Source organism: Marmota flaviventris, chromosome 3, assembly GCF_047511675.1.
Source record: "Marmota flaviventris isolate mMarFla1 chromosome 3, mMarFla1.hap1, whole genome shotgun sequence".
Classification (NCBI taxonomy): Eukaryota; Metazoa; Chordata; class Mammalia; order Rodentia; family Sciuridae; genus Marmota; species Marmota flaviventris.
In genome coordinates, this window is record NC_092500.1 from 73,542,310 (window position 1) to 73,560,401 (window position 18,092).

The 18,092-nt window shown below is 35.9% G+C and overlaps 1 protein-coding gene across 2 annotated transcripts; it reads left to right on the plus strand.

Moving 5' to 3' along the window:
• The first annotated feature begins 19 nt into the window (after window positions 1–19).
• Window positions 20–14,279, plus strand: Zcrb1 (zinc finger CCHC-type and RNA binding motif containing 1). 2 transcript variants are annotated; one of them, XM_027934169.2, is made up of 8 exons: window positions 20–207; window positions 1,317–1,402; window positions 4,900–4,928; window positions 8,774–8,885; window positions 9,192–9,299; window positions 11,824–11,936; window positions 12,048–12,123; window positions 13,183–14,279. In XM_027934169.2, exons 2-8 carry the CDS (start codon window positions 1,319–1,321, stop codon window positions 13,312–13,314), a joined length of 654 nt encoding a protein of 217 aa, XP_027789970.1. In that variant the 5' UTR covers window positions 20–207; window positions 1,317–1,318; the 3' UTR covers window positions 13,315–14,279. The 2 variants fall into 2 exon arrangements, with proteins under 2 accessions (XP_027789970.1, XP_027789971.1); XM_027934170.2 differs by lacking the exons at window positions 20–207; window positions 4,900–4,928.
• Window positions 14,280–18,092: the final 3,813 nt, after the last annotated feature.

Below are 18,092 nucleotides of genomic sequence, written 5' to 3' on the forward strand. Positions count from 1 at the left end.
GCGCGCCTTTTGGCCCGCCTCCGGGGCCCGGGTCCAAGGCGAACCGGGAAGGGGTACGGGTGGCCCTACCGCCCGGTATTTTCCTCTGACCCCTGCAGGAACAGGTGATGCCAAATCTGCTGCCCGCGGCGAGGAAGAGTCGGGGTTGAGCCCCAGCCGAGCCGAGGCTGGTGGTCCTCTGGTCTCCCGGGCTCGCCCCACCTGAAGGTAAACGCCTCCTCACTTGCGGCCTTTTTCTCCTACCCGGTAGCCAAAACGATTTGCCATCTCTCCCGCCACCGCGGTTTTAGTGCTGAACATCAACCTTTGCCTGCCTCGAGTTTCTTACCAGAATGTCTAATGTATGAATGGGCTCAAATGAGGAACTTTTAAAAGCGACTTGTTGATGTTGAGTTTCTAAAGTTTTCTAAATAATTCTCCCCCAAACACCTAGTATAAACAAATTTTCCAATACTTTGCAAGTTGACATAAATTAGAATCAGTATTTTGCTGTTTGTGATAGTTCATACTGTTAACTCAAATACATGGCACACATGGATTTCATGTGCAAAAATGTGAATTTAGCTTGAGGATCTGGGTTCAATCCCCCATACCAAAAAGAAAGAATTAAAGAAAAAAATTGGTTAATCCCGAAATAATTTTCATGGGTAATTTGCTGACTTTGTAAAATAAGTTGTGAAACTTAATTAGAGGTTATATTTGTAACCTTAAACATAACGTGTATATGTAAAATACTATACCTTGGAAGCTCTCATAAAATGCTGTAATTCATAATTTGTCAACAAAGTGCAAAATTAAGTGTTAAAAATAATTTTACATTGTCAAAAAGTGAGCCTAAAATTTCCTCTTGATATGAATACAACCCCAAAAAAGTACCCAAAGTATTACAAAAAAAAAAAAAAAAATTAGTGGCAGTGGTTCTGTATGAGTCACCAGACTCTCTGAGGTGAATGGCAAGGTATACTACCTATTTGAAAGTACTTTCTTGCTTTTATCCTAAGGGGAAGTAAAAGGTGATCTCAAGGATTTGCTTTCATCTTTTGGAAAGCCCTCCTCTCATACACAGTCCAGCACTAAAAGATTAAAGAATTTACTTGAAAGAAGGACCATATTAAAAACTCTTTAAGTGGTGGCTGGGGAAATGAATTCCTTAATTCATCCAGCTGGACTCACTGACTCTGACTTTTTACGTTTGTAAGAAAGGCATGTAAATTAAATTAGTGGTGGCCAACACTTGGTTTTACTTGGAATGAGGAATGCCTGGTTTACATTGCTTATAGGTCGCTTTTTTTTTTTTTTTTTTTTTCCTTTTTTAGAAATGAGTGGTGGCTTAGCTCCAAGTAAGAGCACAGTGTATGTATCCAACTTGCCCTTCTCCCTGACAAACAACGATTTATATCGGGTAAGTTTTAGTATTAGTGCATTTATCTACTGAATTGTCTATTTGAGATACAGATGTACTTTTAAGCAAATAGTTCTGACAAAAATCTTTTTATTTATCTACTTATATACGTACCAGGAATTGAACTCAGGCACTTAACCACTAAGTCACATCCCCAGCCCTTTTTTGTGTTTTATTTAGAGACAGGGTCTCATTGAGTTGCTTAGGGCCCTGCTAAATTGCTGAAGCTGGCTTTGAACTTTTGATCCTCCTGCCTCAGTCTTCCCAGCCACTGGGATTACAGTCATGTGCCACTGCACCCAGCTTCTCTGACAAAATTCTTAATTAGAACATTATAATGCACTTAAACCGTTAATACCAAAGACATCTATTGAAAATATGAATAAGTGAAAAAAAATTAGTTATCATTTCCAAAGAGAATTTACTATGCTTTTTTTAGAAAACAATGAGTTTTTTATAAACAGAAGATAAAATAGCATTACAAAGCAGGAGCAGTTTGTGATAGGCCAGTTTTTACTGCTTGCTTACTTGGCTTTTGAAACTAACTGGTAATGGAGATGAGGTTTTGGAGTAAAGGGCTGGTAAGAGCAAATATCCCTTTCCTAACTCTCAGGTTTTGCGAGTATTCATAACATTCACATATAAGCAGAATGTTTAACAGTTTAATACATGTTGTTTTCAGTTCAGAATAAGGGTGATTGAGATGGGGCGGGGGGAATATCCCTTCTAGTATATTCTTTCACTTCTTTACCTTATAGAGAACAAAATTTCCCACTTTATTTTTCCTGCACATGGGTGGTTGAGAGGAATTGAAAGGAAGGATGTAAATCCTTTAAGTGTGCCCTGTTTTCTGAACATTTACCCAAAGTAGTAAAGAAAATAGGGCACACTTGAAGAAAGAATTCACATCCTTCCTTTCAATATGTGATTCATGATACTTAATTAATTAAGATAGCTTGAGTTTCAAAGAACATAGGGGAAAATTAGCTTTAGCTTCTCTATAACAAAATGGACAGTGTGTTGAATGCTTAATATATGCTGAGTACTCTTAAAGATTGTAATAGAGACATATCAGTGAACAAAAAGACTTGAATTCATGATTCAGGATAACAAGAAAAACAGACTGTGCAGTATGAAAAAGTTAGATACTAAGGGAGATGTTAAAATGTTGGTTGCTAAGGAGAAAAGGCATGGGAAGGAGGGCTATTAAATGTTAAGTTGGTAATGAAGGTGAAATTTTAGATAGGGTGGTTAGAATACCCTTATTGAGAAGGTAACTTTCAAATAAAACACTGAATCAATGAAGAGGCAGATGTCTAGGTGAAAAGTATTTCAAAAGAGGAAGGGTAATCAGAGGTAAACCCATTCTAGGGATGCCTTTTAGGGCCTATACAGATTATTCTAAAGAGCCCAGCTTTCAATCTGAGTGAAATTAGAAGCTATTAAAAAATGTTATATAGAAAAGTGTACTGGCCTCAGAATCTGATGTTGCTAACACTGGAATCCAGTTACACTGCATTGCAGCATTACTGAACTAATCATAGAACTCAAAATTTCATAATTATTGGTTGCATGTTGCTGCAGTCTGGCTGGACACAAAATAACCGAGCCGCCACACAGCCTTGTAGGTTCAAACAGCAACTCTTTATTCCCCAACTCTCACCGGCACTCTACACACACTTCCCGGGAACACACTCCCTCCACCGGGCTCCGCGCGCCATTTCTCTTGGAACCCCGCGAGAACTCAATGGGAACTCCAAAGTAGCAGGCTAATCCCAGAGCCGCCCTATTCCCAGCAGGATCCGCCCTAATCCCCGGAGCCGCCTTATTCCCAGAGCAGGGTCACTTTTCAACCATACCCTCTGGCAAAATGCCAGGGGTCATTCCGACTAAACTGTGGCTCTCAACAGCATGTATTAACATATTCTAAAATTGTTTTCTAAAATACATTATATAAGTGGTTTTTTAGTTTGTTTGCAGTGCTGAGGGTTGAACTCAGAGCCTCACACATGACCTCACACATGCTAGGCAAATACTGTGCCACTGAGCTACATCCCCAGCCCATTGTGTAAGAAGTAGGAACTAGCTGGGTGTGATGGAACATGCCTAAAATCCCAGCCACTCAGGAGACTGAAGTAGGAGGATTGCAAGTTTGAGACCAGCCTACGCAATTTAGTGAAATACCATCTCAAAATAAAATAAGGACTGTGAATACAGTTCAATGGTAGAACATTTGGCTAGCATGCACAGGGATCTGGGTTCAATTCCAGTACTGAAAAAGGGGAAGAGAGTACTTAGAAGTTTATAGGTACTAGCTGAAGATATAGAACTAAAAGGGAAGAAAGGGCCAACTATAAAGTACTACATATTAATGATGGACAGAGAATGGAGATCTATGGAAATGGATTTTTCTTTGTTGAAGTTTTTGTTTTATAAGCAGTCTTCTTAAACAGTTATTGCTTAGACTGTAGGTGTAGAATACAAAAAGTGATGTTCCACAACATTGATATTTGGTTTAGCTGAAGCTATGGTGGAGTTGATAGTTGCCAAGAATATACCATAAGAAAACAGCAGCTGTCCGGTGTACCTGCCTTAGATCTATCACACGTGTAAAGTGTCTCTTTATTTGTTTTGCCATACTGGGGATTGAATCCAGGGATACTCTACCACTACCTACCCCGCCAGCCATTTTTTTTTTTTTTTTAGCTGTAGTTGGACACAATACCTTTATTTTTCTTCTATTTGTTTTTATGTGGTGCTGAGGATCGAACTCAGGGCCCCACAGGTGCCAGGCAAGTGCTCCACCCCATAGCCACGACCCCAGCCCCCTTTTTATTTTTTATTTTGAGAAAGGTTATTGTTAAGTTCTTGCTAAGTTGCTGAGCCTGACCTCAAATTTGTGGTCCTCTTGCCTTAACCTCACCTATAGCTGGTGTTACAGGTATGTGCCACTGTGCCCAGATAAGTGTTTTTTTCTCTCCGTTATCAGAAATTCAGGAACAGGGCTGAGGATGTGGCTCAAGCGGTAGTGCGCTCGCCTGGCATGCGTGCGACCTGGGTTCGATCCTCAGCACCACATACAAACAAAGATGTTATTTCTGCCGAAAACTAAAAAATAAATAAATATTAAAAAAAAAAAAAAAAGAAAGAAATTCAGGAACAGAGGCAGATACATGTGATTCCAATGACAAGAAGAATTTTGTTCTGGGGGCTGGGGTAGTGGCTCAGCGGTAGAGCATTCGCCTACACAAGGCCCTGGGTTCCATCCTCAGCACCACATAAAACAATAAATAAAATGAAGGTATTGTGTCCAACTACAACTAAAAAATAAATAGTAAAAAAAAATTTTTCTGGTCACATAGAAAATATTTCTTGTAGAACCTGTTTTATAGATGGAAGGCTAAAATTTCTTTATAAACCATAACAAAGGTTTACAACCTGAAAATTCGGTGTTTATGATTTTAAATTATAAATTTTTATGTGATCTTTTGTTTCAGATATTTTCCAAGTATGGCAAAGTTGTGAAGTAAGTATTCACCTTAAGAGATACTTGATATAATCAGATGAATAAATATTAACATTTTATGTATATTTCAGTTGTTGTTGTATGTACATAAATATGTAGACAACTTTTTTAAACAATTCCATACATGCAATTTTGTTTTTTTACTTGACATTATATCCTAAGTTTCTTTCTCTGGTTTTCCATAAATGGATATTAAACACTTGAAGTTCATTTGTATCTTGAGATTTTTAACTTTGTTAAAACTAACTTTGCTACTACAAATCATCAAAAAAATACTTCTGGGTTGGGTCAGTGGCACTTACCTATAATCCCAGGAATTTAGGAGACTAAGGCAGGAGGATTGCAACTTCAAGCATTGAGAATTTATCAAGGCCCTGCTACAAAATAAAAAAGAGCTGGGGATGTAGCTCGGTAATAGAGTGCCTGTGGATTCAATCTCTAGTACTTTAAAAAAAAAAAAAAAAACCTGCAGGTAAGTAAGAGCTAAGTAGGCAAAAAGAATGGGAGGATGGGGACTGGGGATGTTCTAGTTCAGGTTGATTTTATTCAGTGATAAAGCATTTGCCTAGTATGTGTGAGGCCCTGAGTTCAATTCCTAGCACAGCAAAAAAAGGGGTGGGGGATGTACAGGGAATAGCTTGTACTACAGGCCTTGTGGCAAGAGAAAATAAAATGAAACAAAGAAACAAAGACCAGGCATGGTGGTGTACCCTGTAATCTCAGCTAAGACTGGAAGATCTCAAATTCAAAACCAGACTTAAGTGGTAGACCACCCTTGGGTTCAATCTTCATTACCATGAAAACAAAACAAAACAAAGAAGGCCCCTGTGACTGGAGATGAATAAGTTAAGGGAGAGAAAAGATGGATCTAGATGCGCATTGGTTCCTAATCTTGTTTGTTTTTCATTCTGAAAACACTAGGAATCATTGAAGAAGGCTCTTTTTTTTCCTCCATTTTTTGAGGGAAGGGTGGTACTGAGGATTAAACCCAGGGCTATGTGCTTTACTACTGAACTACTACATCCCTGGCTGCCCAAATTTTATTTTTTCTTTTTATTTCTTTTCCCTTTTTCGGTTGTATTTTTTCATTTTGAGCAGGGTCTTGTTAAACTGCTAAGGCTGGCCTCAAACTTGTAATCCTCTTGCCTCGGAGCCCAAAGTTGCTGGAATTATAGGAAGGAGTCACTACACCCAGTATGGATTCTAAAACTTTTTAAAAGCTTATTTTGGCTTCAGTGTAGAGATTTGGATTAGAGTTGTAAAGGAACAAAACGAAATGGAGCAGCATTGTCTCAGGGTACTTCAGATGGAGTCAGAAGATCATTGTTAATCAGATCTCAGACAGCTTTGCAGCTGAACCTTTGAAATGGGCTACAAGAAGATCCATCTTCATACCCCATGAGAGCTGACCTTTTTGTTAAACACCACTGACTGCTTTCTATAAAGGGACCTTTTCCCCAAAACCACCCAGAGACTGAAACTGCACCCAGTTCCTTTCTTGCAAAACAGCTGAACTTCTGCCCTCACTGATCATAATTCATAACAAGTGATGTGATTTCCAAACCCTTTGTAGAAAAATTTAGCTGCCACTTTGTAAAACCTTGTAGCACATTTTCAAGACTGCTTGAATCTGTTTTTTTCTGGATTATAATCCTACCTAGCCCCAAATAAATGTAATTCTCTTTGTTCTAGATCAGGTTGATTTTATTCTCAGTCACAAAAGTAACGAAAACAAATTTATGGAGACCAGTCTTTTTTATGTAAATTTTTTAATTTATATATGACAGCAGAATGCATTAAAATTCTTATTACATATATAGAGCACAATTTTTCATATCTCTGGTTGTATACGTAGTATATTCATACCAATTCATGTCTTCATACATGTACTTTGGATAGTAAAGATCATCACATTCCACTATCATTAATAATCCCATGCCCCCTCCCTTTCCCTCCAGCCCCTCTGCCCTATCTAGAGTTTGTCTATTCTTCCCATGCTCTCTCTCCCTACCCGACTATGAACCAGCCTCCTTATATCAGAGAAAACATTCAGCATTTGGTATTTTGGGATTGGCTAACTTCACTTAGCATTATCTTCTCTAACTCCATCCATTTACTTGAAAATGCCATGAGTTTATTCTTTTTATTACTAAGTATTATTCCATTGTATATACATGCCACATTTTTTTATCCATTAATCTATTGAAGGGCATCTAGGTTGGTTCCACAGTTTAGCTATTGTGAATTGTGTTGCTATAAACATTGATATGGCTGTGTCCCTATAGTATGCGGTTTTTGAGTCCTTTGGGTATAGATGAAGGAGAGGGACAGCTGGGTTAAATAGTGGTTCCACACCATTTGACCCAGCTATTGCCCTTCTCGGACTATTCCCTGAAGACCTTAAAAGAGCATACTACAGGGATACTGCCACATCGATGTTCATAGCAGCACAATTCACAATAGCTAGACTGTGGAACCAACCCAGATGCCCTTCAATAGATGAATGGATAAAAAAAAAAAATGTGGCATTTATACACAATGGAGTATTAGGCAGCACTAAAAAATGACAAAATCATGGAATTTGCAGGGAAATGGATGGCACTAGAGCAGATTATGCTAAGTGAAGCTAGCCAATCCCTAAAAAACAAATGCCAAATGTCTTCTTTGATATAATGAGAGCAACTAAGAACAGAGCAGGGAGGAAGAGCAGGAGGAAAAGATTAACATTAAACAGAGACATGAGGTGGGAGGGAAAGGTAGAGAAAAGGGAAATTGCATGAAAATGGAAGGAGACCCTCATTGTTATACAAAATTACATATAAGAGGTTATGAGGGGAATGGGAAAAAAAAAAACAAGGAGAGAAATGAATTACAGTAGATGGGGTAGAGAGAGAAGATGGGAGAGGAGAGGAGAGGGGATGGTAGAGGATAGGAAAGGTAGCAGAATACAACAGTTACTAATATGGCATTATGTAAAAATGTGGATGTGTAACCGATGTGATTCTGCAATCTGTATTTGGGGTAAAAATGGGAGTTCATAACCCACTTGAATCTAATGTATGAAATATGATATGTCAAGAGTTTTGTAATGTTTTGAACAACCAATAAAAAATAAAATAAAAATAAATAAATAGTGGTTCCATTCCCAATTTTCCAAGAAATCTTTATACTGCTTTCCATATTGGCTATACCAATTTGCAGTCCCACCAGCAGTGTACAAGTGTACTTTTTCCCCTCATCCTCGCCAACACTTATTGTTGTTTGTATGTATAATAGTTGCCATTCTGACTGGAGTGAGATGAAATCTTAGATTGCTTTTAATTTGCATTTCTCTAATTGCTAGTGATGATGAACATTTTTTCATGTATTTGTTGATTGGTTGTACATCATCTTTTGAGAAGTGTCTCTTCAGGTTCTCATAGAAATAGAAAAAGCAATCATCTGGAAAAATAAGAAACCCAGAATAGCTAAAGCAATCCTTAGCAGGAAGAGTAAAGCAGGTGGCATCACCATACCAGACCTTAAACTATACTACAGAGCAATAGTAATAAAAACAGCATAGTATTGGCACCAAAACAGATTGGTAGACCAATGGTACAGAATAGAGGACACAGAGACTAACTCACAAATCTGTGCTCACTTATAAGTCACTTTCACTTTGTCATTTCCATTCTTGATACCCTTGACTTTGAAGAGATAGCTGGTTTTATAAATGTATTGATTTCTCTTACTTTGTAAATGTTTTATTACATAACCATTTTTTAAAATTCGAGTTTTCTAAATATTCATATTTTTTAAATTTATCGTTGCCTCATTTTTAACTGGCTCTTTGTTTATGCTTTAAGGGTTACTATAATGAAAGACAAAGATACCAGGAAAAGTAAAGGGGTTGCATTTATTTTATTTTTGGATAAAGACTCTGCACAAAACTGCACAAGGGCAATAAACAACAAACAGGTAAGCTAAACATTCTCACCAAGGTTTATAACCCAAAAAATATGGGGAAATATGGGAAATACAGTTAATGAGTATCCACAGATTCAGAGAGCATCTAATGGGGATGACAGAGATATACTGGGCTCCCAAAACATTGGTAGAATCTAAGAAAAATACCATGGGGTAGACTTCATCAATCAAAGTAGGGCAATTGCTAAAATCATCCAAAATATAAATGGAATTGAGGTTTCGAAGAAATAAGATCAAATAACTAGTTTAGGTTTCTGTGAAATACATCCTTCTGCATTTACATTTTTGTCTGTTTAGTTGTTTGGTAGAGTGATAAAGGCAAGCATTGCTATTGACAATGGAAGAGCAGCGGAGTTCATCAGGAGGCGAAACTACTTTGATAAATCTAAGTGTTATGAATGTGGGGTGAGTAAACCTAAAATTTAATGAAATCATTGTAGGTTACTCTGAAGTATTTTCCACAATAGTCTTTTATTGGTGTTCCTCAGAACTAAAATCATGAGATATAACAGTCTAACACTTTTTAGAAAACAATTTCAAAAAGGTAGAAACTGGAGAAATTATCACTGTGTATTATCCAATCACAGTTATCTTTAAATACTACATTTAAATTAAATTTACTTAGATGAGTCTGAAGTCTCTAAGTAAAACAACTTTTAGAAGCTAGTTTCTTGTCTTGCCAGACAAGAAAATGTGGGGGTAGTTTGGTTAAAAACATTAGCCATATAATGGGGAAAAAAAAATTTTCAGAACAGTGGGTTTGGTGGAGCATGTCTGCATTCCCAGTTATTTGGGAGGCTGAGGCAGGAAGATCTCTTGAGTTTGAAAGTTCAAGACCAGCCTAGGCCATGGGCTGGCAGCCATACACAGTGCCTCACTTCTATAATCCCTGCTACTTGGGAAGTTGAGGCAGGAGGATCACAAGTTCTAGGCCAACCTGAGCAACTTTAAGGGCTGGGAATATAGCTCAGTAATGGAATGTCCCTGGGTTCAGTCCTAAGGGGAAAAAAAAGAACTTCTGACTGGCTAAAACCAGCTTCTAAAAGTTGTTATTGAAAATGTCACTCTGTGGCCTAGGCTGGATTGAACTTTCAAACTCAAGAGATCTTCCTGCCTCAGCTGGGAATGCAGACATGTTTTGAAAAGGATTTTTTCCCCATTATATGGCTAATGTTTTGTAATCAAACTACCCCCACATTTTCTTGTCTTGAGTCTATTCATGATCTACTGTCATCCATATAACATTTTGGTGATTAGGAGAGAGATAGCCATAGAACAATTTTGTATAAGACCCCTAAGAAAATTTCAGTCTGGATCTCATATCTGTCTGTTTCTAAAAGATGCTATAAATACTTAAATGACAGTATAAAATACTTAAACTGAATCCTGAAGTATTAATGGGGAACTAGAGAGAAAATTACTCAAGAGACAATGTCCTAGCTACAAAATCACATGAACAATTCAAAGAAATGGCTTGGGCTCCTTTCTCTCACTGCCACTCCCTATTCCCCTTCCCCATCAAAGAACGATATATAGACAGATGGATGAATGAATAGAAAGAGGAAGCAAACAGTGGCATGGATGCATACGAATTCTGTCAATCTCTATGATTTTAAACCCTTTTAAGTGAATGTTTTGAAGATGCTTTTCCAAAGTCCTAAGTTTTGTTTTAAAAGGAGTACTAACATGCATAAGGTCCTGGGGGTTTGGTCCCTACCACCAAAAGCAAATAAATAAATAAAAATAAAAAATAAACTTTTAAAAGGAGTAGAGATAGTTATGTGTATAATAGAATATATCATTTTTCATGTTCACAGTAAATATTAAATTACTGAGAAACTTTGAATGAATCTGGCCTGTGGATCCATAGATTTATTGTATTATACTTTGTAAATTTTTATACATCCTTTAATTTCCCACAAAATTGGTTTACATTTATTCCTCCTTTTTTTCTCAAAGTTATTTCAATGTTAAGCCTTTTTTTTTTTTTTTTTCCAATGGGACATGTTAAAATTTGTTGGTATACCATTATCCCAGAACAGTTTGGGAAGTGCTTCTGTAGGTAAATGTAGTCCTATTAAATAGGACTATAATATCAGCCATTTTATTTATATATTTACTTATTTACTTATTTTGCAGTGATGGGGAATGAACCCAACACTTCACGTTTGCTAGGCATTTTCTGTACAGCTGAGCTACATCTGCAGCCCATTGGTTTTTGTTTTTTTGTTTTGTTTTGTTTTTTAATTTCTTTTATAGTTGTAGATGGACAGCATGCTTTTATTTTATTTATTTTTTTATGTGGTGCTGAGGATTGAAACCAGTGCCTCACGCATGTTAGACAAATGCACTGAGCTACAGTCCCAGCCCATGCCCATTGGTTTTTGGGGCGGTTTTAGTTTTTTTGTTTTTTAACATTTATTTTTTAGTTTTAGGTGGACACAATACCTTTATTTTATTTTTATGTGGTGCACAGGATTGTGCCTCACATATGCTAGGCAAGCACTCTACCTCTGAGCCACAACACCAGCCACCTACTGGTTTTTTAAATTAAGATTTGTATAGTCTTTTTTCATAAGTCTTCAAAGTGTGCCTTTTCCCTTTAGTATATATCAATTCAGACATGCTCATAGTAGGCACATGGAGCTAGTGTCTACTATAATTGGACAGTGCAGGTATAGTGTAGATATGAAAGCAGTTAAAAAGAAAAATGAAGAAGACAAAATTTTCCTTTCTTTGCAGTGCTGGGAAATGAACCCATAGACTTTGCTCATGCTAGATAAACTATTGTTTAAAAGTCATTTTCTTTTGTGTATTCCCAGTGTGAAGATTTTTTTTTTAATTCTAAAACCTTTCAGTCATAAGGTCCCTGGCAGGTTCTGTTAATAACAAATATAGTATTTTTCCTCTTTTTAATGTGAATTAAAAGGAAAGTGGACACTTAAGTTATGCCTGTCCTAAAAATATGCTTGGAGAACGGGAGCCTCCAAAGAAGAAAGAAAAAAAGAAAAAAAAGAAAATTCCTGAACCAGAAGAAGAAATGTATGTATATCTATTATGACCTTAGTGTGTTGATTTGTCTTTTTACTGTTGATTAATTGCATGCTGATCTCCCCGCCACACACACCCTTCTCTCTCTCTTTAATAATTTAGTGAGGAAGTAGAAGAAAGTGAAGATGAAGGGGAAGATCCTGCTCTTGACAGTCTCAGTCAGGCCATTGCATTTCAGGTACTAAATATTTTTTTTTTAAAGTACCATGTTACAAAGATTTATAATCCTTGCTTGCTTTTTCTCTTTTCTTTTCTTTTTTTGGTGCTAAATTGAACCCAGGAGCACTTTACCACTGAGCTACAGTCCTATCCCTTTCTATTTTTTATTTTGAGTCAGGTCTTGCTAAATTTCCCAGGCTGACCTCAAAATTGGGATTCTCCTGCCGCAGCCACACCAGTCACAGAGATTATAGGTGTGCAGCCTCCACACCTAGCAGCCCTTACTCACTTTATTGACTGTCTCCTCACGGAAGCCTCTATCTTTCCCCTTCACCTCCTAAATTTGAGATTACAGAATGTTCCTCTAACAAATGGGAATGAAAAGTTCCCATTTATTCTTTCTAAATTTTAAGAAAAACATTGAAACATTTTTAGTTTCCTATTTTCATTATAGAATTGAGCAGAATTATTTGATTAAAGTGAGTTTAGCTCAACCAAAAAGAGTTTTCAGAGATTACCTAGGAAAGCCAGGCACAATGGCACATGCCTATATCCCAGCAGCTCAGGAGGCTGAGGCAGGAGGATTATGAGTTCAGAGCCAGCCTCAGCAATTTAGGGAGGCCCTGAGCAACTCAGCAAGATCCTATCTCTAAATAAAATATAAAAAGGGCTGGGGATGTGGTTCAATGGTTCAGTGCCCCTGGGTTCAATCCCTGGTACCAAAAAAAAAGCAAGGCCAATCTTAGCAACTTAGCAAGGCACTAAGCAACTCAAGTGAAACCCTCTTTCTAAATAAAATACAAAAAAGGGCTGGGGATGTAGCTCAGTGGTTAAGTGCCCCTGAGTTCAATCCCCAGAACCAAAAAAAAGAGAGAAAGAAATAACCTAGGATGATTTTGAGGAATATTGTAATTGAGACAAAGTATGAGGGTTGGGAGGAATATCTTACTATCTTCATGACCTGGAAGGGTGGAAAGTGGTGTCTTTTGTGTTGCATTTTTGCCATGTTCAAATTAATGCACCATGAATAACATTAGACAAAATGCTGGTTTTATTTCTTTTCTGAATCACATTACAGCAAGCCAAAATTGAAGAAGAACAAAACAAATGGAAACCCAGTGCAGGGGGTCCTTCAACATCAGATGATTCAAGACGCCCAAGGATAAAGAAAAGTACATATTTCAGTGATGAAGAAGAACTTAGTGATTAAAATTGTATTTATTATGTAAATATTTTAAAAATAAAATCTTGGAGTATAAACTTAATTTGGGAAGTAAAGATTACTTTTAGTATTTGAACATAAGAATACTTAATATCAAATAGTTTTGTACTATAAAATAGTTCATAGGAAATTTAAAAATAATTTTAAAGCATCATGTTTCTCTTTTGCCTTAGCAAAGTACAGGTTGAGCATCCTTAATTCAAAAGTCCAAAATAATTCAAAATACCCCAAAATCCAAAACTTTGAGCACCAATATGCCACCTGAGGTGGAAAATTCCATACCATAAAATTTTGTTTCATCCACTTTATTAAATATATGCATAAGCCATGTGTGGTGGCAAATACCTATTATCCCAGTCACTTGGGAGACTGAGGGAGAAGGATCACAAGTTCCAGAACAATTAATCAACTAGCAAAACTCTATTTTCAAGATAAAAAAAAAATATAAAGGGAATATAGTTTCAGTGGTAGAGAGCTTCTGGGCTCAAATCCCAGTACTGCAAAAAATAAATTTTTTTTAAAATAAAAATGTATAAAATTACCTTCAGGTTATGTGTAAAAATATAGGAAACATCAGTGAATTTAGACTTAGGTCTCATCCCTAAAATATCTCATTATATATGTATAAATATTCCAAAATACTTGTGGGCTCAAGCATTTTTGATAAGGAATTCTCAACCTGTACTAAAAATCAGGATTTGTTAGTAATAATCTTGTAAAGAACTAATTGTAATAAAAATAAGAAAAATATGATAGTAATATTATTGTTATCCCATGGGAAAAGGCAGATATTCAAATGACCTATTTAAAAACTTGATATTAAAAACTTTATTCATATCCAATTGGATTACATGAGGGTTTGCAAATAAATTTAATCTCAAAACAAAACTTCTTACAGACTGGAAAGTTGAATGGTTTATTATTAGGAATGTTAAATAAACTTTTCAAGAGAATTTTGTCTCTAAATATGGGTGCTTTATCATCTTATTTTTCTTTTAACTTAATCTCAATCTGAGTGTTGTTATACCCATAAAATATGAAGTAGCTCTCAAAATCTTATACCCAAACACAGAAGCTATTTGTCTGCCCTTCCTGTAGGACCAGATTCTGTTCCCCACAAGCAACTACTTATAACTTCATTGACTATTTCTTTTCATATGTATGTACATATTGCTTAAAAAATGCATATATTTCTGTCACTTAATTCATAGAGGGATAAGGGAGGACTTTTTTCAATCTGTTATATCTCCCTCTGTCTCTCTTCTATTTTCCCAGTATGGCTATGTTAAAGTATTTGGTTAAATCCATATTTACTATTTGGGTTTTTTATTACCATATAAATAGTTTACATTTCATGTATTTATTACATTTCTTCTTATGACTACATCTTTCCCTGTCTTCTGCAGTTGGTTATATAGGAATGGAATTATAGAGTCTTTAACTTTCTACTGTGTATATTTCTATTACTGTTTGACTGCATTGTAAGAACACCCATATACTACATTTTTAAATTACTAAAAGCAATAAAAATGTTTCTACTTTGAAATCTACAAGGATATTGAAAATATTAACAGCATAGAATCTTCAGTCTCAAACCAGAATGATCGAATGCAGTACTCTATTTTTCTGTTCATCCATTAATTAATAAAATATTATGTACTTTCCAATAGAAAATGAGCTAGAGACTTAAAGAATACAACAGACACTAGTATGGCAACATGTAAATCAATGGATGTGTAACTGATATGATTCTGCAATCTGTATACGGGGTAAAAATGGGAGTTCATAACCCACTTGAATCAAAGTGTGAAATATGATATGTCAAGAACTATGTAATGGTTTGAACAACCAACAATAAAAAATTTTTAAAAAAATTAAAAAAAAAAGAATGTATTAACCAGCAATATGTATATAATAATAACATAATAACCAAATATGGTATAAACAAATAAACATAAATTAATAAATCTTATATGATTTATTTTATAATAAAATTGGTAAAATATACTCAGAGGTGAAAATAAACATTTAAATAATGATACATGCACATGTCCATTTTTATTAAGGTATAGTGAAATATATCTGTTTTTGTAATATACTTTTGTTCATGAAAGCATCATAAATATTATTGTAGCTGCACAAAATTAAAAATCCAAATTGTACATATCTCAGTAAATGGCTTTTAGTGACTGAAGAAAAAAAAAAGAATATAAACAATAAGTAGTATGAAAACTGCTTTCATTAGGTAACTAATCTACTTCAACCAACAAAATATTTTTTACCTCATTAGAAAAAAAAATAAAAATAGAAAAAAAAAACTACTGCCTTATCAACTAGATGGCAGACTAAATTCCATATTATTTACATAAGAATAATAATGTGGCTGTAATTGTTCTTTTATTATTTAAAAAAATTTTTTTTCACTATACTGATGTTTGAACCAGGGCACCCTACTACTGAGATACTTCCCAGCCACTTCTATTTTTTATTTTGAGACAGTCTTGATAAGTAGCTGAGGCTGTCCTGGAATTTGTGATCCTCCTGCTTTGGCCTCCCCTCTGGTGAAAATTATTTTTAACTGATATATAAAACAAAATTGTACATATTAATGGGGTAAAATGGTGTTTCAATACATGCACAGAACGTGTAATATTTAAATCAGGTTAAAAATCCTTCATCTCAAACATTATGGTGAAAACATGAAATTCTTTTTTTTCCCCTCCTGGGTACTGGGGATTGAACACAGACACTTTACAACTGAGTTTATCCCCAGCCCTTTTTTATTTTAAGACAGGGTCTTGCTAAATTGCCAGGCTGACCTGGAACTTGTGATCTTCCCGCCTCAGCCTCTGGAGTATCTGAGATGATAGGTATGAGTCATTGAGCCCAGCTATTTGTTACTGATTTTTATGAAGTAGAAGTATTATTTGCAAGAGGCTACAAAATTTTGAAAGTTTAGGGACTGGGAATGTTACTCAGTGGTAAAGTGCTTTTTAGCATGTGGGAGACCCTGTGTTTAATCACCAACATCCCTACCCCAAAAAAGATTAAAATATCAAAGGTACTATGTCCAAGTTCTTTTTTAGGGGAGGTGGTGCTGGGAATTGAACCCAGAGTTTGCACTTTTGCTAGGCAAGCATTCTACCACTGAGCTACATCTGGACAACTTAACAAGATGCTGTTCCACATAAAAAGGGCTGTATTGTAGATCAGTGGTAGAGCCCCACTGGGTTCAATCACCTGTACTGCAAAGAAAAAGGAATCCAAACTTTGGAACCAGATTGCTTTGGTTTAACATCTGGTTTGAACACTAGTTGCATAACTCTAATCAAATTATATGTCAGAACTAGACCTTAGGTTGATTTTTTTAATGTTTTTATTAGTGCATTATAGTTATACATAATAGTAGGGTTTATTTTGACATATTATACATACATTGAATATCGTTTGCTCTATTTCAGTCCTCACTAATTCCTTCCCCTCCTACTACTCTTAGTCCCCTTCTCCTACTCTACTGGTCTTCCTTCCATTTATTCATTTTTAATTGGTTCTTTATAGATATACATGAAGGTGGGAATCGGTATGATATATTTGTATATATACATATCATGATTTGATCAATTTCATTTCTCAGTTCTTCCCTTTTGGTTTTTATTTTGTTTGGCTTTACAGTATTGGGGATTGAGCCCAGGATCTTGTATACATAAAGCACATGATCTACCATTGACATAAACCTCCAGCCCCCATTGTGTAATTTTTTCTATCAATACTGGGGATTGAACTACCACTGAACTATATCCCCAGCCCTTTTTAAATTTTTTTATTTTGAGACAGAGTCTCACTAAGTTGCTGAAGCTTGGCCTTGGATTTGTGATTTTCCTGCCTCATCTTCCCAAGAATCTGGAATTATAGGTGTGAGTCATTATATCAGACTGTATAATATTTCTTATTGATCACTCTATCCCTCTAGGTTAGCTTTTTGTAGCAAATCCCATTGAATTCCTGCCTACATTCATTTTCTCTACTTTCTCATCTTGGTTTCAACCTTTGTTATTGACAGGATTGATGTATCTTTCCTTTATGGATTTGGCTCACTAGAAAGTACCAGAGAAATATATTTTAACATCTTTTTCTACACTTAACATAAATCCAGCCATGAGCTTCAGGGAAAAGTGACTCAATCCTGGCTCTAGAAGGTAGATCTCCTGGACTGAGCTAACCATAATAATCTCATTTCTCAGAGCCAGGCATAGTGGTGTATGCCTGTAATCACAGCTAATTGAGAGCCTGGGCAATTTGGTGAGACCCTGTCTCTAAATAAAAGATCTTAAAAATGGCTGGTAGTTTAGTGGAAGAGTACCTCTGAGTTCAGTCCTCTGAACTGCCTACCCGAATAATCTTCATCATCATCATCTCTTTCCTCTTGCCAGCAATTGGTTAAGAATGGACATATGGTTCAGTTCTGGACAATACTAAGTGAGTGAAGTCTATTAGGGGCTTCTAGGGAAATTTTCCTTGCTGTTAAGAATAATAACCCTTGGGCTGGGATTGTAGCTCAGTGGTAGAACACTAGCATGTGTGAGACACTGGGTTTGGTTCTCAGCACCACATACAAATAGATAAATGAATAAATAAAGGCCAATTGACAATTTTTTATTTTATTTTTTTTTAAATAATGACTCTTCTTTTTCTGAGTGTTCTTTCTCTGGATGTGATCTCTGGCACTGTTGGAGACAATATTAAGATCTTGTAAGATACCAGCCATT